This window comes from Leucoraja erinacea, chromosome 4 (assembly GCF_028641065.1).
Source record: "Leucoraja erinacea ecotype New England chromosome 4, Leri_hhj_1, whole genome shotgun sequence".
In the NCBI taxonomy this organism is placed as follows: Eukaryota; Metazoa; Chordata; class Chondrichthyes; order Rajiformes; family Rajidae; genus Leucoraja; species Leucoraja erinaceus.
In genome coordinates this window covers 48,135,723-48,161,210 of record NC_073380.1, presented here as the reverse complement: position 1 = coordinate 48,161,210, position 25,488 = coordinate 48,135,723, and the positions used below count along the sequence as shown (strand labels likewise).

General features: G+C 44.5%; 1 protein-coding gene across 2 annotated transcripts; it reads right to left on the bottom strand.

Moving 5' to 3' along the window:
- Nucleotides 1-1,343: 1,343 nt before the first annotated feature.
- On the bottom strand, nt 1,344-25,137 carry LOC129696355 (uncharacterized). Of its 2 annotated transcripts, none has more exons than XM_055634181.1 (2): nt 24,529-25,137; nt 1,344-3,182 (listed from the first exon to the last, which is right to left on the bottom strand). In XM_055634181.1, the coding sequence occupies exon 2, from the start codon at nt 2,239-2,241 to the stop codon at nt 1,513-1,515; it is 729 nt and encodes a 242-aa protein (XP_055490156.1). In that variant the 5' UTR covers nt 2,242-3,182; nt 24,529-25,137; the 3' UTR covers nt 1,344-1,512. The 2 variants fall into 2 exon arrangements, with proteins under 2 accessions (XP_055490156.1, XP_055490157.1); XM_055634182.1 differs by lacking the exon at nt 24,529-25,137 and adding an exon at nt 4,857-5,048.
- Between the last annotated feature and the right edge of the window lie 351 nt (nt 25,138-25,488).

Below are 25,488 nucleotides of genomic sequence, written 5' to 3'. Positions count from 1 at the left end.
TGTAGTTGTTTAGTATGTTGATAAAGTTTTATGATTTGATCTGAATATATTTGGTTTAACTTATATTTAAGTGCAGCAATTTTATTGGGTTTTATCATAGAGGGCGCGGCCGCATTCTCTATATCTAATTGCCTTATTTCCATTTCCAATACCTGTTTAGTACAATTCTTTTTATTATGAAAGGCTTGTGAGGAGATTAATGCTCATCATACAAATGCTTTGAATGTTTCCCAGAGAAGGGAGGCAGATGTTTCAGGGCGGTCATTGGACTCGAAAAACATATTGATCTGTGTAATAAGATATTCGTGACATGCTTTTTCATTTAAAATTTGAAGGTTAAGTCTCCATTGTGTCTACTTCTCGGTCATTCCATTTAATTTAGTCACAAATGTTAAAGGCACATGATCCGAGATTATAATATTATGACTAGACTAAGTGGGACCCAGCATCACACGGGAGGGCTGGTCACCAACGCAATATTCCACGGTGATGCAAGCCAAGGCAATGGCAATTGGGCAACAAATGCAGCCAAGGCAAACCCGACAACCAAAAAATTCATTTTGTGAACACAAACTTTTTAAAAAGGGCTGCAGCCACTTTGCAGCCGCATCGAGGGGACTCACCATGGAGTAGACGTGCGTTCAGTGTTATTCGCAACTCAGAGAGCCGTGACCACACAGCAGAGAAAATGGGAAATTTTGTAAAAACATTAATATTTTTCTCATTTTTCAACGATAGATAGATAGATAGATAGATAGATAGATAGATAGATAGATAGATAGATAGATAGATAGATAGATAGATAGATAGATAGATAGATAGATAGATAGATAGATAGATAGATAGATAGATAGATAGATAGATAGATAGATAGATAGATAGATAGATAGATAGATAGATAGATAGATAGATAGATAGATAGGTCTTCCTCCCGGACATACCTCCTGAAATAAAAAATTCAATATTAAAGTTATAATAATTAAAGAAAGAATAAAGAAAGTGAAAAAAATAAATGATTAGTAAAGTGCAAAGAAAAGAAAAAAACTACATCTACAGTCAGTGTAGTTAGTGTTAGCCACACTAGCGTGGCTAAACAGTTTAAAGACTTCCTTAGCCTTTAAATTTTTTTTATTACCAGCTCCATGCTTTAGTAAAAAAGAAAATTTCAATAAAAACAATTTATGGGGGAGGGGGAAAAACATTTTTAGGTCCGAAGGATTTGTAATCCAGTAATGAAAAATTATTATTCTCCTGGAAAAATATTAATCAAATATTAGTCAAATGTAAAAAAAAACAAAATTTTATTAATAAAGTACCTAAATCAAACCTTATTTACAGTTCATATTTTTTACTCATTCTAAGTAAATCTAGTTAATAATAGTTAGTAATAATTAGTACTAAAATATAAAGGTCAATAGCAAGAAAACGTGCTCGACTATCATTAGTTCTTAAGTATAACAAATTAAAGTTCCATTTGTTCTCTGCAAGATGATGACATCATGGGAATATTGTTCAATCATCAGTCAAATTCTCAATGTCCTGGGCGAACACCAATGCTTCCTTGTAATCGGTGAAGATATGTTCCTTCTGCTTGTAGGTGACTCTCAGTATTGCAGGATACATCAGTCCATATCTCAGGTTTTGTATCTTCTTAAGAATTCCTCTTGTCTCACTGAAAAGCACTCTCCTCCTGGCAACCTCTACAGGATAATCTCTAAATATACTAATCTTGTCTCCTTCAAATAGAAGATTTCTGTTGCCAGCGATTTTTTTCATAATATCATCCAAAACAAGGTCATATTGCACCTTCACTATCAGTTGTCTTGGGGGGGCGCTCGCACTCGGGCGTCTGAGTGCTCTGTGTGCCCGATCTAGTAAAGGCTTTTGATCTAAATTAAAAACCTTTTTTAATATGTCTGCAGCAAAATCACGGAGGTCTTTATTTCCCTCTTTACCTTCTTGAACACCAACAATTCTTAAATTCTGGCGTCTCTGACGTCCCTCCACGTCAATACATTTTTCAGTTATTTTATTCAATAAATCTGCTAAACGCTTATTCTCGGAGAGAGGTCTTTTTGTAGTTTCAGCACTTGTTTCAGCAATTGACTCTAATTCAGTTATGGCTGCAGTTTGTTGATTTACTGTATCGATGATGGGATCCAACCTGGAGTTAAAGTTGGATTCAATCAAATTAATGTTATCATTTACCTCTTCGATTTGTTGATTAAGATTTTCAGACATTTCTTCCTTCCAGATAGACAATTATTCACAGACAGAAGCAGTGATTTCTTCGTTAAAACTTAACATTTCTTCTTTAAAAATTTTCAGTTCTTCTTTAAAGTTCATTTCTTCTTTAAAGTTTTTCAGTTCTTCTCTTATACTTGCAGTTTCTTTAGAGATAAAAATACGAAATTCCTCCATTTCAGATTTTTTAGACTTTGTCTTCTGGACCTTTGAAACTTCTTCCTGGGACGACCTTAAAATTGAGCCCGAGGCTTCAGTCAAGCCTACTTCTTCCACCTGTGGTTTAGTCTTACCGGGTTTCTTTGCCTGTCCTTTTGTGGGAGTGTGTTGCACCGACATTGAACCACCGGAGTCGCGGTCTGATGACGTCACTCACCCGGTAGCGTTTTCTCTAAAATGTATTTACAATGTCAGGGCTGCTAACATTGGGTGAGAGCTGAGAGGGGGGGGGGTGTAGGGAAATTTTGCATTTTTCAGCTTGAAATTGTGCAATCTGGTGCATACTGTAGCGAGTCTTTTAGCTTGCACTTGAATGCAACATTTATGCTTTAAATTGGATTTGGTATGAATAAGGTTAGGCTAAATTACATTCCTAATTACATTTCACAATAGAGCCAGGCTCTGATCAACAGGTGCAGCACATGAATGACTATATTCATGTATGGAAATCAGATTATATTCATGCTGTTATGCATATATATATATATATATATAGAGAGAGAAAAAAACTCAGAGGAACAAAGCAAAAGTTGGACTTCCATCACTGTTCTGCACAAATAAATCAACCAACCTTGTTCAAGAAGGAACTGCAGATGCTGGAGAATCGAAGGTAGACAAAATTGCTGGAGAAACTCAGCGGGTGCAGCAGCATCTACGGAGCGAAGGAAATAGGCAACATTTCGGGCCGAAACCCTTCTTCAGACGGTTTCAACCTTACCCTTTGAATATAGAAACAAGACAAAAATAATGCCACATATTCAATCATATATGGTTCAATAAAATTAAGATATATATGAACAAATATATATGGAAACAGGCCCTTCCGCCCAAGTCCACACCGACCAGCAATCTATCATACACCAATTCCATCCATCACGCTTAGGACAATTTACAGAAGCCAATTAACCTACAAACCTACACTTCTTTCAGATATGGGAGAAACCGGAATATCCAGAGAAAACCCATGTGGTAGTAAAGCAGCAACTCTACCGCTGCGCCACCGTGCCACCCATTAAATTATTTTTTCTGTAATATATTTATTATGGTGTCACGTGCATAAAGATGAACACATGATTCTGATTTCTGCCCTTAGTTGGATAACACACATGTCCAGTCATTGTGTTATATGACTGGTTTTCAACCTCTTCAGGCTGAAGGTCTCGACTCGAAACATTGCCCATTCTTTCTCTCCAGAGATGCTGCCTGTCCTGCTGAGTTTTTCTAGTTTTTAGTATCTATCTTCAGTTTAAACCAGCATCTGCAATTCCTTCCTACACTATTTGTTAAGCAAAACAGGTCCCATTCTCATTATATAATTTTGTGATCAGCATGAGAGCGTGAGTCTCACGCTCAATGCATGAGAGTTGGCAGCCTTACTAATAATGCAAACATTATATGCAAGTTCCAATTGTTTGGACAAAAATCACTTATTACTGCTTTATAATAGTTAAGTTACTTTAAGACCATTTCAGAAATTATGGCAGTCAACAAAAAATCAACTAACAAATACAAGCAAACTAAAAAAAATAATAACATGTTCCCTTTCCTGACTCTACCTCATAAGTGCTTTAATGCTGCTAACAGAGCAAAGGGATATTAATCACAAGAATCAAAATGTGGAACGTGAGGGCAATTTTGCTTAGCTGGTCATTCTAAGCCCATTCAGATCTGCATAGAGTTACACAACATGTACATGGCTGGCCCAATTTGTCCATAATGATCAAGTTGGCATTCTGCGTGCCCAGGGACTGGCTACCGTTCCCAGATCAGCTCGCGTCCCAGGGACTGGCTGCAGTTCTCAGGTCGGCTCGCCTGCCCCGAGCCCGCAAAAATGAATTGGAAAAATCCCCCGCAGTTTTTCGGGTTACGGGCCGGATTCGGCCCATGTGCCATAGAAACATAGAAATTAGGTGCAGGAGTAGGCCATTCGGCCCTTCGAGCCTGCACCGCCATTCAATATGATCATGGCTGATCATCCAACTCAGTATCCCGTACCTGCCTTCTCTCCATACCCTCTGATCGCCTTGGCCACAAGGGCCACATCTAACTCCCTCTGAAATATAGCCAATGAACTGGCCTCAATTACCCTCTGTGGCAGAGAGTTCCAGAGATTCACCGCTCTCTGTGTGAAAAAAGTTCTCCTCATCTCGGTTTTAAAGGATTTCCCCCTTATCCTTAAGCTGTGACCCCTTGTCCTGGACTTCCCCAACATCGGGAACAATCTTCCTGCATCTAGCCTGTCCAACCCCTTAAGAATTTTGTAAGTTTCTATAAGATCCCCTCTCAATCTCCTAAATTCTAGAGAGTATAACATTCGGCCGTAGGTTGCCGAACCCTGTCCTAGATGTTTGACCTCATTGTGGTCCCCCCCCCATGTTTTACAACTATTTTACCTGGTTAGTTCCATCTCCGGCTGCTTCATGTTGTCGGCGGCTGCACATCCAACCAAGAAAGAAGAGAAGAGAAGAGAAGAGAAGAGATGCGAAGTCACTCACAGCCGCCAACTGACGCGCTTCCACAGACTGCACAGATCACTGTGATGTGGCGCAAAAGAGACAAACTGTGCAGGGACTGAAGACAGCGTGAGAATTCGGTTTCAGCGTGAGAATTGGCAGCCCTGCAATGCGTGAGAGTTGGCAGCCCTGCAACGTAGACAGAAAGTGGTCAAGATGAGACTTTTAGTAATAGTATAGATATGAATATACAGGGGACAGAGGGATATGGAGCACAAACTGACAGAAGGAATTAGTTTAGGTTAGCATCATGCTCGGCTCGGACATCATAGGCTAAAAGATTGTTCCTGCTGTGCTGTAGTACTCTCTTAGTGGAGAGATTTATCCTATTTAATTTCTAAGCAACAGCTTCTTACTTTGAGCCAATGACGCAGCGTACTAAAATCCTCAAACATGATAAACATCTTTCTTGTTCCTATCTTGTCAAGCTATTGAAAAATTTTGTGCAGGAAGGAACTGCAGATGCTGGTTTGCACCGAAGATACGCACAAAATGCTGGAATCATAGAATCATAGAAAGTAGGTGCGAGAGTAGACCACCAGGTCCGTCGAGCCCGCACCGCCATTCGCTCATGGCTGAACACTAAACAGACACACTTACCCACAAACAGTAGACACAAGACACAGAACACAAGACACTACCCTCCCCTTTATACCGCTATCACCCCTCTCCACCCCAAGAACCTCGTGATCTCCTGGGGGAGGCAAAAAACCGGATAAAAACCCAGGTCCAATTCGGGAAAAAAAATCCGGGAAATTCCTCTCCGACCCCAATCCAGGCGATCGACACTTGTCCAGGAGATCACTCAGATCTGACTATACTAACCATACCTAGGTCCATATCCCTGCCCTCTCCCCGTATCCCCTTATCCCCTTGGCAGCTAAAAAACCATCTATTTTAGTCTTAAATATATTTAAAGTTTCTGCTTCCACTGCTCCCTGGGGCAGTGAATTCCATAAATTAACCACCCTCTGGGTGAAGAAGTTCTTCCTCATCTCAGTTTTAAAAGAGCCCCCCCTTATTCTGCAACTATGTCCCCTAGTTCTAGTTTCCCCGATCATGGAATAACTCAGTGGGACAGACAGCTTCTCTGGAGAGAAGGAATGGGTGACGGGTCGAGAACAGCAGAAGGTTACTAAAAAGGCAATACAGTGAGAAAAGATTAAATACGAAGGTAAGCTAGCCAGTACTATAAAAGAGGATGGCAAGAGTTTCTTCGGTTATATAAAGAGCAAGGAAGAGGCAAGATTGGACATTGGATCGCTGGAGAATGATGCAGAAGAAGTGATAATGGGAAATAACAAAATGGCAGAGAAGTTGCCCCCACTCGTCACTGCCTGCCATTTTGAAAAGGATCCGTTAATTTCTACTCTTTGTTTCCTGTCTGCCAACCAATTCTCTATCCATGTCAATACCCTACCCCCAATACCATGTGCTCCAATTTTGCACACTAATCTAATGTGTGGGACCTTGTCAAAGGCTCTTTGAAAGTTCAGATACACCACATCCAGTGGCTCTCCCTTATCTATTCGACTTATTACATCCTCAAAAAATTCCAGAATATTAGTCAAGCATGATTTTCCCTTCATAAATCCATGCTGACTTTGACCAATCTTGTCACAGCTTTCCAAATGTGTTGCATTAATAATCAACTCAAGTGTCTTCCCCACTACCAATGTTAGACTAAGTGGTCTATCATTCTCTGTTTACTTTCTCCCTCCTTTCTTAAAAAGTGGGGTTACATTGGCTACCCTCCAGTGTTTATAGAACATTGGAAAATTACCACCAATGCATCCACGATTTCTAGGTCTACCTCCAGCTCCTCTGGGATGCAGACCATCAGGCCCTGGGGATTTATCTGCCTTCAGCCCCAACAGTTTACCTAACACCATTTCGTGACAAGAAGTGGCTGGAGAGAGTTTGGGGGCATTGATAGTGATATTTCAAGAATCAATTGGTCATCAGGATTGGTCCCAGATGATTGGAAAATTGTCAATATTATCCTGCTGCACAAAAAGGGAGCATGGCAGAATAATGGGAACTATAAGCTAGTTAGTCTGACTTTGGTGGTTGGTAAAATTTGAGAATCCATTATAAAGGATGAGGTTATGGAGTACTTAGAAGTTCACTATAAAATAGAGAAAGCAGGAACTCTGCAGAAGAACGTGAACAGACTGAGACAGTGTGCAGAGAAGTGGTGGATGGAATATAGTATAGTAAGTGTGGAGTCGTGCATTTTGGTAGTATGAATAAAGGCATAGACTATTTTTTAAATGGGGTGAAAATATAGAAATCGGAGGTGCAAAGGGACTTGGGAGTGCTGGTGCAGGATTCTAAAAAAGTTAATCTGCAAGTCGATACAGTAGTAAAGAAAGCAAACTCAATGCTAACATTTATTTCAAGAGGGCTTGTATACAAAAAAGGGATGGAATGTGTCCATAAAACCACCAATTTTATTTTGAATATACTGTAATCAATCACAAAGCCTGCCTGAAGAAATGTCTAATTAAAAACTTAATTTCTAATTGAGCTACACGTTATTTTCAGGCCATGGTTCGAGATTGATGATAAACAATCTCGAACCATGCTATGTGCTGTCTGCATTTGACAAATAAATGAACAAATAAAAACTATTTTTTTTGCATTTTGTCGCAGAAAGAACAGTTCCCCCACTGAGCCTTCATGTGTAAATAACCGTATTCTGAATTACAAAGATAATAATAAATTGCAGCAGGATATAAAACAGCTAGTGGAATGGGCACATGCATGTCAGAAGAAGTTCATTGCCAACAAATGTTAGGTGGTGTACTTTGGTAGGAAGAATGAGGATAGGCAACACAGAATGAAGGTTACAGTTCTACAAAGAGTGCAGGATTAGAGTGAACTGAGGTATAGGTGCACGTCATTGACAGTGGCAGCACAGGTTGAGAAAGCAGTTTAAAAGAGAAACACACTTCCATCTTAATCGATAAAGGCATAAAGTCAAAAAGCAGGAAAGTTGTGGTGATCCTATGTAAACAAATGTCCACCCACATCTGGAGTATGTCTCCACATAACTTGAAGAATGGAAAGGTATTAAAGAGTGTCCAGAAAAGATTTACAGAATGGTTCCTGGAAACAGAATTTAGAGATGCAAGAATAAAGAAAGTGGGACTGTTTTCTTATTGAAGGTAAGAAAATGAATAATGACAGGAAAAAAATATTTTATACAGTATGTGCCTGGAATATGGAATACATGCCTGCAGACGTGGTGGAGGCAGATGCCATTGTGGCTTTCAAGATGAATGTGTGGTAAGGAAAAAATTGTAAGACTCTGGAAAAGGGGCCAGAGATAGGACTAATGAGATACTTTGGTTGAGAACTGATAGAAACTTATGAATTGAAAAGTCTCCTTCCATGCTGCAACCATTCAATAATTCCTTGATCAATATTGTATGTATTTCAGGCCTCCCAGCTGAAGGTGGCAATGTTGTTCCTCCATTTTCCATTCCTCTGGGTCTGGATGACAGACAGGTTAAGAACAAGAATACAGGAAGTATGTCATTATTTGTATTTTCTCTTTCTAATTGCCCTTTTTTTAACAGAACAAACTATTTTTGTTCGTATTATACATCTCCAATTGCCCTCAATAATCCATCACGAATTTCACTTCATCAACACCAAATCACCATGACAACCCAGATCTTGAGATAATCTATTTCTCCCCATCTTCTCTGTAACCTAGAACAAACGTGTTTTCTCTCTTTCCCAGTATAACTGTGGGTCTTTGACATTAAATGTAACTCTGTTTCTATTTCCACAGATACTGCTTGACCTGCTGAGTGTTCTCAATATTTTCTGTTTTCATTGTGATATACACGAGGATCAGGAGTCGGCCAAAATGGTCACTTAAATTATCCAGTAAAACTCATTATCATACCTGACAACATTAGTCGAGAACATTCCAGCCCAATAAGTCTTTGGTGGCTCTAATAGCAATGCATTCCTCCACTAATATTCCTTATAACCTATTCTCCCCATATTTCCATCAATCGCCTGGTTTGCATCAAGCAGCAACTTTACAATAGTCAACTAACTTACCAACTCACATCTTTTTGGTATGTTTGATGAAACTGAAGCACCCAGAGGAAGCCTATGTGCTGACAGGAAGAATGGACAAACTTCACACCGATGGAGATCAAGATTGAACAATGGTTGGAGCAGCTGTGAGACAGCAGCTCTGCAAGCTATAGAACCATAGAGTTGGATAGCCACACAACACGGAAATAGGCACCTCGGCCCATCCCACCACGTCGACCAAGTTGGCACACCTGCATTTAGCCCATAGCCCTCTAAACTTTGCATATATATATCTATTCAAAGGTCATTTAAAAATCATATTTATATCGTTTATTGGCAGGGGGGTGGGATCTCGTGCAGGACAGAGGCACGTGAGAGGCTAGAAGTTGGTATGGAGGGTGGTGAGGGAAAGGTTAGTGGAGAGAATAGCAGGTGAAAGGCAGAGAGCGAGGAAGGAGGGTTGGTTTAAACTGCACGTATTTTAGAGCAAGGGGCCTGACGGGTAAGGCAGATGAGCTTAGGGCTTGGATAGGTACGAGTGACTGGGACATTTTGGCCATGACTGAAACCTGGTTTAAAGAGGGACTGGTTTAAAGAGGGACTGGTTTAAAGAGGGACTAGCAGCTCAATGTTCCAGGGTACAGGAGCTTCAGGAGAATCAGGGGTGAGGGAAATAGAGGAGGGGGGGGGGGGGGAGTGGCATTGTGGGTTAGGGGGGGATGTCACGGCTGTGTTCAGAGGTGACATTATGGACTGTTCGTCTAGTGAGGCTATATAGGTGGAGCTTTGGAACAAGAAAGGGATGATCACTTCCTTGGGGATGTACTACAGACCCCCGAATAGTCAACGGGAATTAGAAGAGTAAATGTGCTGCGAGATTACAGACAGCTGCAGGTCAAATAAAGTTGTTGTAGTAGGGGATTATAACTTTCCCAATATAGACTGGGAAATCATAGATTGAAGGGTTCAGATGGGGTGCAATTCCTCAAAAGTGTTCAGAAGAATTTTCTTTGGCAGTATTTGGAGGCCCACACATGTGAGAGGGCAACGCTGGATCTAGTATTGGGAAATTGGGAAGGGCAAGTTAATGAAGTGTGTGTGGAGGAGCCTTTTGGGACCAGTGACAACAGTTCGATTAGGTTTAAGATAGTTGTGGATAGGGACAGAGAGGGTCCACGTGTTAAAATGCTCAACTGGGGTAAGGCAAACTTTGAGAGTATAAGAAAAGGTCTCGCTCAAGTTGACTGGAACAGGTTATTAGATGCGAAAGGAACATCGGCCAAGTGGGATGTTTTTAATAGTGTGCTGAAGAAAGCTCAGGATGTGTACGTCCCCGTTAGAGTGAAGGGCAAAGCAGGCAAACGTAAGGAAGCTTGGCTGACGAGGGAAATTGAGACGTTAGTCAAAAGCAAGAAGGATGCTTGGGACAGGTATAGGCAGCTGGGATCAAGTGCATCCCTGGAGGAGTTTCAGGAGCTAAGGAGTAAACTAAAGAAGTAAATCAGAAGGGCAAAAAGAGGCCAGGAGATAGCTCTGGCGGGTAGCATTAAAGCCAACCCCAAAAGAATTTATAAATACATAAGGGGGAAAAGGGTAACTAGAGAGAGCGTGGAACCTCTCAGGAATCAAAGAGGTCACCTCTGTGTGGAGCCACAGGAGATGGGCAAGGTCCTCAATGAGTATTTCTCCTCTGTATTTACCGAGGAGAAAGGCAGTAGGACAAAGGAAATTGGAGCAGTCACTGGAAGTGTCTTGAGAGCAGTCAGGGTTACCGTCGAAGAAGTACTGAAAATACTGTCGTGTTTGAAGGAAGACAAATCTCCAGGGCCTGATCTGATATATCCAAGGACATTGTGGGAAACTAGAGAGGAAATTGCGGGAGCCCTGGCTGAAATTTACGAGTCGTCCTTAAATACAGGAGAGGTGCTGGGAGGGTAGCAAATGTTGTGCCTCTTTTCAAGAAGGGCTGCAGGGAAAATGCTGGGAACGATAGGCCGGTGAGCTTAACATCTGAAGTTGGAAAGTTACTGGAGAGTATTCTGAGGGATAGGCATTTGGATAGGCAAGGGCTGTTTAGGAATTGTGCGGTTTTGTAGGTGGGACGTCGTGTCTCACAAATATGATTGATTTTTTTGAAGACGTGACCAAAAAGGATGATGAAGGCAGAGCTGTAGATGTTGTGTACATGGACTTCAGTAAGGCGTTCGGCAAGGTTCCGCATGGTAGGCTGCTCTGGAAGGTTAGATTGCATGGGATCCAAGGAGAGATAGCTGAGTGGATAGCAAATTGGCTCCATGGAAGGAAGCAGAGGGTAATGGTAGAAGGTTGCTTCTCAGACTGGAGGCCTGTGACTAGTGGTGTGCCTCAAGGTTCGGTGCTGGGCCCGTTACTGTTTACTAATTTATCATCTAATGATTTGGATGAGAACATACAGGGCAAGATTAGCAAGTTTGCTGATGATACAAAAGTTAGTGGTTTTTTGAAGATAGTGAAGATGGTTGTGAACGATTGCAGCAGGATCTGGATCGATTGTCCAGGTGAGCGGAGGAATGGTTGATGGAATTTTATACAGAGAAGTGTGAGGTGTTGCATTTTGGGACATCGAACAAGGGCAGGAACCACATATTAAATGGTAGGCCTCTGGGTAGTGTTGCAGAGCAGAGGGTTCCAGGAGGACATGTGCATGGTTCCTTGAAGGCCGAGTCGCAGGTAAATAAGGTAGCTAAAAAAGGTTTTGGCACTTTGGGCTTCATCAGTCAGAGTATTGAGTATAGAGGTTGGGAGGTCATGTTGCTGTTGTATAAGACGTTGCTGAGACCACATTTAGAATATTGTGTTCAGTTCTGGGCACCATGTTATAGAAAAGATATTGTCAAGCTTGAAAGGGTTCAGAAAAGATTTACGAGGATATTGTCTGGACTAGAGGGTGTGATCTATAGGGAGAGGTTGAGTAAGCTGGGTTTCTATTCCATGGAGTGCAGGAGGATAAGGCGTGATCTTATAGAGGTGTATAAGATCATGAGAGGAATAGATCGGGTAGATGCACAGTCTTTTGCCCAGAGTAGGGGAATCAAGAACCAGAGGACATAGGTTCAAGGTGGAGGGAAAACATTTAATAGGAATCTGAGAGTTAACTTTTTCACACAAAGGGTGGTCGGTGTATGGAACAAGCTGCCAGAGGAAGTAGTTGAGGCTGGGACTATCCCATAATTAAAAAATGTTAGACAGGTATATGGATACATGGCCGTCCGAAGGGGGGGGGGGGGGGGGGGGGTGGGGGGGTTCCCCCCCCCCCCCCCCCCCCCCCACCTTTTTCTCCCAGATTAAGAAAAATTCCCGGGAGAAAAAAAAGAAAACAAAACGAAAAAAAAATGGCAGTCCTGTCCGCTGGTCCATGCCACCCTCGCTGGGCCCACGCCACCCCCGCTGACCCCTGCAGGGCCCACGCAACCCCCGCTGACCCCTGCAGGGCCCACGCCACCCCCGCTGACCCCTGCAGGGCCACCCACGTCACCCCCGCTGAGCCCATGCACCCCCTCCCACCACCCCCCCGCAGGTCCCCACCACCCCCTGACCCCTGCTGGCCCACCCCCACTGGGCCCACGCCACCCCCGCTGGTCCACGCCACTACCGCTGACCCCCCGCTGGGTCCGCGCCACCCCCGCTGGGCCCATGCCACCCCTGCTGGCCCAGCCACCCCCGCTGGGCCCGTGCCACCTTCATCTTCGCCCCCCCCGCCGGAAAGAGGGGGGGGGGGATGTGGGAGGGGGAGAAAGAGACGGTAAGGGAGGGGAGAGAGGGATGGGAGAGGGAAGGGGGAAAGGGGGATTATCTTTAGTGAGATTGCAAAATTAAAGTAGGTTTTAGAGCTATTATATTTTCTCCTCCATATGAATAATTTTAAACATTGTCAAATAATATCAAACAATTGGAACTGCTTTCTTTTCCTTGTTAACAATACCGAAAAAATGAATTCCATAGTCTGTGACATAAATATACATTTTAATGGGATCATTATATACAGATGTAACATTTCCATTTCAAGATCGGGGGGGGGGGGGGCAAATATGCGTCGCCGATAGCCTAATCGTTAAAGAGTTAAAAGATAACCTAATCGATAAAGAGCTGAGAAGAGGAATCAGAGCCTCCAAGGAAAGGTACTCTGAGAAGTTGAGGAGCAAGCTCTCAGCTAGTGACTCTTCTTCAGTTTGGAAGGGCATGAAAGAAATCACCAGCTATAAGAGGAAAGCGCCCCGCTCTTTGGACAATCGTCAGCTGACCAACAACCTGAATGAGTTTTACTGCAGGTTTGAAAATCAGAAACGTAACCCTGGTACCCCCTCCCCAACAAACACAGCCAGACCCCAGTCTGCAAAGAATGGACCCTGCACCCTCTCCTTCCCATTCACCACGTCACACCTACTTAAGGCCTCCAGTATGAAAAGAGTGGACCCTTTCCCACCCCAACCACCACTTCACACCCAATTACTCATTTTTAACCAGTCCCTGCAAAGATGTATCATCCCTGCCTGATTCAAAGTCTCCACTATTGTCCCTGTACCCAAAAAGGTAAGGATTACTGTTCTTAATGACTACAGGCTTGTCGCACTGACCTCTGTAGTCATGAAGACTGTTGAAAGGCTTGTGCTGGTCAAGCTGAAAAATATCACAATCCCTCTGCTGGACCCTCTGCATTTTGCATATTGGGCCAATAGATCTGTGGATGACATTGTCAATCTGGGCCTACACTTCATCCTCCAGCAACTAGACCGCCAGGGGACCTATGCTAGGATTTTGTTTGTTGATTTAGCTCTGCATTCAACACCATTGTGCCAGAGCTACTATGCTCCAAACTTTCTGAGTTGACTGTGCCTGAACCCCTCTGTCGGTGGATCACCAGCTTTCTGACAGACAGGAAGCAGCATGTGAGACGGGAAAGCACATCTTGGACCCGCAAACGCTCAGCATAGGAGCACAGCAAGATGCGTACTCTCACCTCTCCTCTACTCTCGCCACACCAATGACTGCACCTCCACTGACTCCTCTGTCAAGCTTCTCAAGTTTGCGGACGACACAACCCTGATTGGACTGATCCAGGATGGGAATCTCTGTACTCTTGCCCAGAACTGAACACAATATTCTAAATGCGGTCTCACCAACGTCTTATACAACTGCAACATGACCTCCCAACTTCTATACTCAATACTCTGACAGATGAAGGCCAAAGTGCCAAAATACGTTTTGACCACCTGATATACCTGCGAAACGACCTTCAAGGAACCATGCAACCATCAACCATTCCTCTGCCCACCTGGCTAATTGATCCAGATCCTGCTGCAATCTTTCACAACCATCTTCACTATATGCAAAACCACTCACTTCTGTATCATCAGCAAACTTGCTAATCTTGCCCTGTTCTGTGACGTTTCAGAGTGCTGGAGTAACTCAGCGGGTCAGGCTGATTATAGAGGTTGGGAGGTCATGTTGCACTTGCATACGAAGGTATTGAGGCCGCATTCAGAGTATTGCATTCAGTTCTGGGCACCATGTTATAGGAAAGATGCCATCAAACTGGAAAGGGTACAGTGAAGATTTACGAGGATATTGCCAGGACTAGTGGGCCAGAGCTATAGGGAGAGGTTGAGTAGGCTGGGACTCTATTTCATGGAGCACAGGAGGATGAGGGATGATCTAATAGAAGTGTACAAAATCATGATTTGAATAGATATGGGTGAGTTTTTTGCCCAGTGTAGGTGAATCAAGGAGCAGAGGACATAAGTTTAAGGTGAGAGGCAAAAGATTTAATAGGGATCTGAGGGGTATGTTTTTCACACAAAGGGTGGTAGGTGTATGGAACAAGCTGCCAGAGTAGGCAGTTGAGGCAGGGACTATCGCAACATTTATGAAACAGTTAGACAGGTACATGGATAGGACAGATTCGGAGGGATATGGATCAAACATGGGCAGGTGGGACTAGTGCAGATGGGACATGCTGGGCCGAAGGGCCTGTTTCCACACTGTATCACTCTATGACTATCTATCTTTCCCTCTCAAACCCATTCTCCTGCCTTCTCCCCATTACCTCTGACACCCGTATCAATCAAGAATCTATCAATCTCCTCCTGAAAAATGTCCATTGACTTGACCTCCACAGCTGTCTGTGGCAATGAATTCCACAGTTCACCACCCTCTGACTTAAGAAATTCCTGCTCATCTCCTTCCTAAAGGAATGTCTTTTAATTCCGAGGCTGTGGCCACTGGTCCTAGACTCTCCCACTAGTGGAAACATCCTCTCCACATCCAATCCATCCAGGTTTTTACCAGGCTGGGACAGACGGCAACAGCTTCACACCCTGTCCCAAAGCTTGTGTCCTGTCCTGCATCACTCAAGGCAGCAGAGACGTTATAGGAGAGGGCAAGCACCATAACAAAGTAGCTCACAATGGCTTGGGTAACATTCAGGAATGTCTATGCATGCCACATCATGAATATTACTGAAGAAGTCTCAACCCGAAATATAATCTATATCTTTTCTCCAGAGATGCTGCCTGACTCACTGAGTTACTCCAGCACTCTGTGACGTGTCATCTATCCATGTTCTCCAGAGATGCTGCCTGACCCGCCGAGTTACTCCAGCACTCTGTGAAACGTCACCTATTCATATTCTCCACAGATGCCGCCTGACCCATTGAGTTAATCCAGCATTTTGTGTATTTTCCCTTCACCCATCTGCCCAAGCCCACTCTCCCCCCTTCTTTCCTATGTTCGTTTCCACCCATAAACCTCTCTCTGCCTTTACATTTCACTCCTCTTTCAAAATCTGCTCTACATGCATTTTTCTTCTTAACTTTTTAGTCATAGAATGATGCAGTGTAGAAACCCAACTTGCCCACACCGACCAACATGTCCCATCTAAAACTAGTCCCACACACACGCGTTTGGCACATATCCATCTAAACCTGTCCTATCCATGTACGTGTCCAAATGTCTCTTAAACATTAGGATAGTCCCAGCCTTAACTACCTCCTCTGGCAGCTTGTTACATACATACATTCAGTACCCTTTGTGTGAAAAAGCTACCTCAGATTCCTGTTAATTTCTGAAATATTGGTCATAAATTTTGTGCAAAAATGCTCCAAAATAAGGCTCAGAATGCATCAGAGAGCATCTAAAATCCCAGAGCTTCCAGGGCCCTTAAGCGGGCCCTGGACCCTGGCCTCGAGGGACTTCACGCTTCGCACTTGTGATGTGCGCAGCGCGCACATTATTTCACATTAAATTTTTTGTGATCCTGTCATGCCACCCCCCTTTTTGGAAAGCTTCATACGGGCTTGTGGATAGGACAGGTTTGGAGGGATTTGGACCAAGTGCAGGCAAGTGGGACTAGTGTAGCTAGGACATTGTTGGCTGGTGTGGGCGAGTTGGGCCAAAGGGCCTGTTTCCACTCTATGACTATGACTTCTATAGCTCCTCTGGCAGGTCATTTCAGATATGGACTCTCTTCTGAGTGAACCCTGGGGTCCTTCTTAAATCTCTCCCTCTCACCTTTGGCCTTTGTCACGCAGTTTTAGAATCCTCTATCCTGAGAAAAAGACTCTGAGTGTTCACTTTATCTATGCCCCTCGTGATCTAGTATACCTCTTGGCAGTCATCCTTCAGCCTCACACACTGTAAAGGAAATAGTCTCAGCCTATCCAACCTCACCCTACAAATCAAGCCCGTAAGCCCATTTAAAATCTTAGTGAATCTCTTCTGAACCATTTACATCTTAACCCTACAACATCCTTCCTGTAGCTGAGTGGCCAGAACTGACCACAGTATTCCAAGTATGGTCTCACTAATGACCTATAGAGATGAGTCACAACGCCTCAACATTTGTACTGAATACCCTCGCCAATGAAGGTAAGCATGCCAAAAGCCTTCTTCACCACACTGTTCACCCGACTCGCCTGCAAGGGAATCGTGCAGCAGTACTCCCAGATCTCTCTGTTCTGCAACACCCTCTGGGGCTCTACCATCCCTGCCCTGGTATGACACAGTGAGTCCTGCCCTGGTGTGACACACCAAAATAAAACACCTCACAATTATCAGAGTTAAATCCATTTGCCATTCCGTGGTTCACCTTCCCAATTGATCTAGATATCTTCAATTAAACTAAAGCTAAATATCCTTCCTCACTGTCCACTATGCCACCAATACGGGTGTCCTTTGTAAATTTACTTACATTGTAATCCTTGTATTAATCTGACCCATCCTTCTATTCCTACGATAACTAGCGCGTGGCACTATGAGTAATCCAGAGGTGACCATCTTATAGGGTCTTGCTTTTAATCTCCTTCCTAACATAGAAACATAGAAAATAGGTGCAGGAGTAGGCCATTTGGCCCTTCGAGCCTGCACCGCCATTGAATATGATCATGGCTGATCATTCAACTCAGTATCCTGTACCTGCCTTCTCTCCATATCCCCTGATACATTTAGCCACAAGGGCCACATCTAACTCCCTCATAAATATAGCCAATGAACTGGCCTCAACTACCTTCTGTGGCAGAGAATTCCAGAGATTCACCACTCTCTGTGTGAAAAAAGTTTTTCTCATCTCGGTCCTAAAGGATTTCCCCCTTATCCTTAAACTGTGACCCCTTGTTCTGGACTTCCCCAACATCGGGAACAATCTTCCTGCATCTAGCCTGTCCAACCACTTAAGAATTTTGTAAGTTTCTATAAGATCCCCCTCAATCTAAATTCTAGCAAGTACAGCTCTCTCCACCATCAAAACTCCCCACATTCACTCTGCAGGACCTCATCCTATTTCCTTCTTAGAACTCGTGTTGTAGCATTTGTTGGAACACTTGCATGTCAGGCTCTGCAATCTCACACGCCCTTTAATAACCCCTTCAATTTGATAAGTTCCTTCTTGAAAGGTTTCTTCGTATAACTTTATCCTTTTCCAAAATTCTTACATCTCTTGTTCTATTTATTAAATTATAAGAACTTGAAAGTATGTTACTGAATGCTAATTACAATTAGACTGAAGAAGTATATAGTGAATTGTGTAATTTTCTTTTGTAAGATTGAGTAAAGAACAATGTTGTTAAATATAAATATGCTAATTTGTAAGTGTTATACTCTATCACTCACTGGTTCCTAGTATTCTATGTGATAGATAGAGTTTGCATAACTGAGTAATACCTTGGCATGAAATTCTGGCCTGGACCCAGCATGTGGATATAATCACAAAGAAGGCATGCCAGAACATCTACTTTCTTACAAGTTGAAAGTGATCTGGTATGTCACTGAATACTCAAACAAACTTCTGCAGATGCACTGTAGAAAATATCCAACTGGTTGTGTCATGGCCTGATATAGCAATTCCAACAAACAGGAATGCAAGAGACTACAGAGTGTGGGCACAGCTCTCCCCACCATCAAAAGCATCTCCATGAGTGCTTTCAAAAGAAAGCAGTTTTTATCTTCAAGGATCCTCACTATACAGGCCACACCCTCTTCTCATTGCTCCCATCAGGCAGGAGTTATAGTTATATATTATACATGAATGCGCGAAGTATAAGAAATAAAGTGGGTGAGCTTGAGGCTCAATTAGAAATTGGTAAGTATGATGTTGTGGGAATTACAGAGACATGGCTGCAAGATGATCAGAGCTGAGAACTGTATATTCAGGGGTGTATGGCCTATTGAAAAGACAGACAGGTGGGCAAAGCGGGTGGGGGAGGGGATCTGTTGGTAAGGAATGAAATTCAATCCCTTGCAAGGGGTGACATAGAATCAGAAGATGTACAGTCATTGTAGATAGAACTGATAAATTGTAAAGGTAAAAATACCCTAATGGGAGTTATCAACAGGCCCCCAAACAGTAGCCTGGAGATAGGGTGCAAGTTACATCAGGAGTTAAAATTTGCATGTAACAAAGGTAATGCTACAGTGGTTATGAGAGATTTCAACATGCAAGTAGACTGGGAAAATCAGGTTGGTACTGGACCCCAAGAAAGGGAGTTTGTGGAGTGCCTCCGAGATGGATTCTTAGCGCAGCTTGTTAGGGAACCTACCAGATAGAAGACAATTCTGGATTTAGTTTTGTGTAATGAACCGGATTTGATAAGGGGACTCAAGGTAAAGGAACCATTAGGAGGTAGTGACCATAATATGATAAGTTTTAATCTGCAATTTGAGAGGGAGAAGGTAAAATCGGAAGTGTCAGTATTGCAGTTGAACTAAGGGGACTATGGAGGCATGAGGGAGGAGCTGGCCAAAGTTGACTGGAAAGGGACCCTAGCAGGGATGACGGTGGAACACCAATGGCAGGTATTTCTGGGAATAATCCAGAAGATGCAGAATCATTTCATTCCAAAGAGGAAGAAAGATTCTAAGGGGGGTAAGATGTGGCCGTGGCTGATAAGGGAAGTCAAGGACAGTATGCAATTAAAAGAGGAGACGTATAACATAGTAGAGATGAGCGGGAAGCCAGAGCATTGGGAAACTTTTTAAGTTCAACAGAAGGTAACTAAAAAGGCAATACGAGAAAAGATGAAGTATGAAGGTAAGCTAGCCAAGAATATAAAGGGTGATAGTAAAAGCTTCTTTAAGTATGTGAAGAGGAAAACATTAGTTAAGACAAATGTGGTTCCACTGAAGACAGAAACAGGTGAATTCATTATGGGGAACAAAGAAATGGTAGATGAGCTGGATAGGTACTTTGGTTCTGTCTTCACTAAGGAAGGCACAAACAAAGTACCTATCCAGCTCATCTACCATTTCCTTGTTCCCCATAATGAATTCACCTGTTTCTGTCTTCAAGAGACCCACATTTGAATTCATTATGGGGAACAAGGAAATGGCAGACAAGTTGAACAGGTACTTTGGTTCTGTCTTCGCCAAGGAATCACAAACAAACTCCCAGATGTACTAGGGAACAGAGAACCTTGTGCAGTTTTGGTCTCCAAATTTGAGGAAGGACATTCTTGCTATTGAGGGAGTAAAGAGTAGGTTCACAAGGTTAATTCCCAGGATGGCGGGACTGTCATTTGTTGATAGAATGGAGCGGCTGGGCTTGAATACTCTGGAATTTAGAAGGATGAGAGGATATTTTATAGAAACATGTAAGATTATTGAGGGATTGGAAACGTTAGAGACAGTAAACATGTTCCCGATGTTGGGGGAATCCAGAACCAGGGTCCACAGTTTAAGAATAAGGGGTAGACCATTTAGAACAGAGATGAGGAAAAACCTTTTTCACACAAAGAGTTGTGAATCTGTGGAATTCTCTGCCTCAGAAGGCATGGAGGCCAATTCTCTGGATGCTTTCAAGAGAGAGTTCGATAGAGCTCTTAAAGATAGCGTAGTCAGGGGATATGGTGAGAAGGCAGGAACGGGGTGCTGAATGTGGATGATCAGCCATGATCACAGTGAATGGCGGTGCTGGCTCGAAGGGCCGCATGGCCTACTCCTGCACCTATTGTCTATTGTCTAGGGCCGGGTTCGGCAACCTTTTTTTGCATAGGGGCCAGGACCCATGTTTGTGAGCGGATGGCGGGCCACATCTATCACCATAGTTAATAAATGGAAGGCACCTGATGAGCGGAGGGGGACTCTGAGCAAGATGGCCAAAAATCACAGCCGTGCGTGCTAGCGTTTTTCTAAAATCAATATAAAGCGCAAACAGGAAGTGGTCAAGGTTAGACCTTTAATTATATAGAAGGCAAGGCAACTTTAATTTGGCAAGGCAACTTTAATTGGGCAAGGCAACTTTAATTGGGCAAGGCAACTTTAATTGGGCAAGGCAACTTTAATTAGGCAACACAGCTTTAGCATTTCCAAACCAAAGGCAACACAGCTTTAGCATTTCCAAACCAAAGGCAACACAGCTTTAGCATTTCCAAACTATATTTTCAAACCACATAAGGGCACTGACGGGTCAGCAAAACCACTCACAGTTTAGTAGACATGTGTTCAGCTCAGACTGAGAGATGTGACCCTTATGTGTGTAGGATAGTGTTATTGTGTAGGGTAATTGCTGGTCGGCACGAACTCGGTGGGCTAAAGGGTCTGTTTCCGTGCTGCATCTCTAAACTAAACTAAACAATCCTGTCTTCATCAACGGAGCTGCTGAGACAGTCAGAAGTCTGAAGTTAACCATCTGATCAGCAATTTCTCAGAAGAAAGCTTGCCAGAGGCACAATGTGGGTTCAGACCTGGTCGCAGCACTTTCGACATGGTCTTCACAGTGTGACAAGTCCAGGAAAAATGCATTTATTATAAGATGGACCTCCACACTGTATTTATCGACCTAACAAAGGCCTTTGACACGGTCAATCGTGAGTCTCTGTGGACCATATTCGACAAGCTCGGTTGCCCTCGAAATCACACAAATCTCATCTGCCTTTTCCATGATGGCATGACGGGATCAGTATTGGTAAACAGCGACCTCTCTGCACCCTTCAGCATCTCCATTGGAGTCAAACAGGGCTGCCTTCAACCTCTTTTTAAGCTGCGCTCTGTGTCTTGCCCTCCAAGATCTCAATCACGGGGTCTTCATCAAGTACTGACTCGACGGCTCTCTCTTTGATCTATGTCGACTGAACACCAAGACCAAAACTCTTGAACGCCTCAGCTCCAAAGCGATCTTTGTGGATGATTGTGCCATCATGGCACACAAGGAGTCTGACCTCCAATTTATCATGTCCAGATTTGCAGAAGCAGCACATCTGTTTGGTCTTAATGTCAATCTCAGTAAGACAGAAGTCCTCCAGCAACCAGACCCAGGCTTTTCAGCACCACCACCAAGTGTACACATTGACAACACACAGTTGACACTTTCAAGTACTTGGGCAGGGCGATATCCTCTGATGGCTCGCTGGACAAGGAAATATCGACCAGAATCAGCAAGGCCAGACAAGCATTTGGTCGACTCCGAGCTCGAGTGTTAAACCAGCACAACATCAAGCTCCTATATCGTCTGCCTGACGGCAACAAGGAGAACAGTCTGTGTGCTGGGTGGCTGTGGTCCTTGATGATGCTGTGTGCCTTCCGCAGGCACCGCCGGTGGAAAATGTCCTAAATGGCCGGGAGACAGTTGCCAATGATGTGCTGTGCCGCCTTCACCACTCTCTGTAGTGATTTGCGGCTGCGGGCAGAACAGTTCCCGTACCAGACTGTGATGCAGCCCGTCAGCAGACTCTCGATGGTGCAACTGTAGAGGTTTGTGAGGATGCTGGCGTTCATACCAAACTTCCTCAGTCGTCTCAGGAAAAAGAACCGCTGGCTCTTAGTTATTGTGTCCGTGTGCAGTGTCCAAGAGAGGTTCTCAGTGATGTGCACACCGAGGAACTTGAAGCTGCTGATCCTTTCAACCTCAGCATCACCGATGTGGATGGGGAGGTGACCACTCCCCTGCTCTCCTGTAGTCCACGATCATCTCTTTAGTTTTGCTGACATTGAGAGAGAGAGGTTATTTTCCTGGCACCAGCTGTTTAGTGCCTTTATCTCTTCTCAATAGGCCATCTCATTATTGTCTCTGATGAAGCCCAGGATGGTCATGCCTGTGCTTAGCAGTACAGTCATGCGTGAACAGCAGTGCCGGATTTAGATGAAGAGAGGCCCTAAGCTGTTCCACTTGTGAGGCCCCCTACGACCGGACAGCCACAGCGGCCAAATCTCCCACATTTCAAAGCGAGGGAGAAAGTGCCCAGCGCCGACCAGTTGCCGTTGCAGTGCGCATGCGCAGGGCGGCCGATGATGTGCTGGCCGTGGTTGTGCGCATGTGCAAGGCGTGCCGTGCCGGCGGATGAGGAGCGAGCGGAGCCCGGCGGCCCGGACACGGATAGCGGGGGGAGATGGAGAGAGAGAGATAGAGAGGGGGGCCGCCCAGAGTTGAACGGTAGGCATTCTGCCTTGGCCGGAGGCCCCCCTAGACCTCGAGGCCCATCAATTTTTTCGGGGGGCCCCCTAGAAAGTGGGGGCCCTAAGCTATAGCTTGTTTAGCTTATACGTAAATCCGGCACTGGTGAACACGGAGTACAGGAGAGGACTGAGCACACAACCCTGTGGTGCGCCTGTGGTGAGGATCAGTGAGAAAGAGGTGTGGCTGCCAATTCTCACCACCTGGGGCCTGCCCGTCAGGAAGTTGAATAGCCAGCTACAGATGGAGGTCTCCTGTCCAAGATCTAGGAGTCTGGGGACGGGTTTTGAGGGAATTATAGTGTTGAATGCTGAGCTGTAGTCAATACAGAGCATTCTCACATATGTATTCCCTTTGTCCAGGTGGGTGAGCGCAGTGTTAGTTGCCATGACGATGGCATCATCCGTGGCCCTGTTTTATCTATATGCAAACTGAAGAGGGCCCAAGGTGTCAGAGAGAGGAGCAGATGTGAGTTTTGACTAGCCGCTCGAAGCACTTCATGATGACTGATGTCAGTGCGACAGGACGGTAGTCATTTAAACAGGAGATTAATGGTTTCTTTGGAACAGGAACAATGATGGATGCTTTGAAGGGAGTGGGAACCACTGACTGACTCAGGGAGAGGTTGAAGATGTTGGTGAACATCTCTGCCAGTTGATCAGCGCATGCCCTGAGAGCCCGCCCTGGAATACCATCCGGCCCTGGAGCTTTGCAGTCATTGACCTTTTTGAAGGACCTCCTCCCATCTGCCGTTTGTAGGCTCAGTGAGGTAGCCCCCCTGCACACCTGTGGACTCATGGAAGACAGCAAAATACTGAAAATATTGGGGGTGAAAGTGACTTCAGGCCAGTTTATTGGGAAAATGAAGGAAATGGTAACAGAATACTTATACAGCTGAGTGAATATAATTTTATGGATGAGAAATTGTGTTCAACTAATTGATGACTTTGACAAAATAACTAGCATGTTAGATAACCAGGAAGCCAATGGATGTAACAAATTTAGCTCTAAGGGTTAAAGGAATTAAGGGATATGGGGAAAAAGCACGAACGGGGTACTGATTTTAGATGATCTGCAGGATCATATTGAATGGCGGTGCTGGCTCGAAGGGCCGAATGGCCTACTCCTACATTTATTTTTCTGTTTTCCTGTTTCTATCATCAAAGCCAACTTGTTACAGGAGGAAAGCTGAAACCTTAAATCTTCCCACAGCCGCCTTCATGTGCTCCCACCGCTCCACTTGCATGGCTTGCACATCGGACTCGTGAGCCACACTCGATGCCACAGGACTGCACAACCATTGCTGACGGCGTCTATGACGGGCCACCACCACCATTCATTTGTTATATGAAAAGTTTTAAAAGTGAAAAATCAATGCGTTTTGAAATAAATTCAAAACGCATTGATAGTTTACGATTATTTAAATGGTAAATGTAGCTTCAGAAGCGTTTTCATTTTGCATGTTAAAACCCACCTGAGAACCATGGGCGATTTTGCAATTTTACTGACGGATTTTTCACGTTTAAAACTTTTCATATAACAAATGAATAAAGATAAAAAAAGTCAATAATGCCTTACTTTTGATGAAATGCAGCGAGCAAACTCGATAATTCCCGATATTTTGGATCTTTAAATCTCCACGGCAAATGTCCGCTGGTCACTTCCGCTGGATTTGCACCTTCAGCTCCCTCTTGAATTTACCTTAGTTTCTATCTTTTTTTTGGACTGTAAATTTAGGTAGCTGTGCCTCGCGGTCACCCCGACTGGCATAGTAAATTGCAGCGCAAAAACTGTCCGTTTTCGATGTTTTTAACGGGTGTGAAAGTGCGTGTTTTCCCATTCACTAACATGTACCGGATGTATAGCATGTACTCCACTTCAAATTTTCGGTCACGTGGGTGCGGATCTACGCTCCAGTGACCTTTCGTGAAATCACCCTATTGTCACATGTACAGTGAAATTCTTGGTTTTGCATACAATTCAGTAAAATCATACTCTGTGCAGCAACTTTGTGTATTTTTCTTTGTAAAGCAACATCTGCAGTTGCTTGTCTCCACTCCGCACGCTTTGCCCTGAGCTGTAAATTGGCACATACGCTGTGGGCTGGGCTGGAGGTCGCGGCAAAGCGAAGAGTGCGCAGTGGGCAAGGGGGCCCGGGGTAGGGGCACTGGCGCCGGGTGACGCGTGCGCAGTGGGCCCGGGGTAGGAGCACTGGCGCCGGGCGACGCGTGCGCAGTGGGCCCGGGGGTAGGCGCCGGGTGACGCGTGCGCAGTGGACCCGGGGTAGGAGCACTGGCGCCGGGTGACGCATGCGCAGTGGGCCCGGGGGTAGGCGCCGGGCGACGCGTGCGCAGTGGGCCGGGGGTAGGCGCCGGGCGACGCGTAGGCGCCGGCGCCGGGTGACGCGTGCGCAGTGGGCCGGGGGTAGGCGCCGGGTGACGCGTGCGCAGTGGGCCCGGGGGTAGGCGCCGGGTGACGCGTGCGCAGTGGGCCCGGGGGGTAGGCGCCGGGTGACGCGTGCGCAGTGCGCAGTTCGCT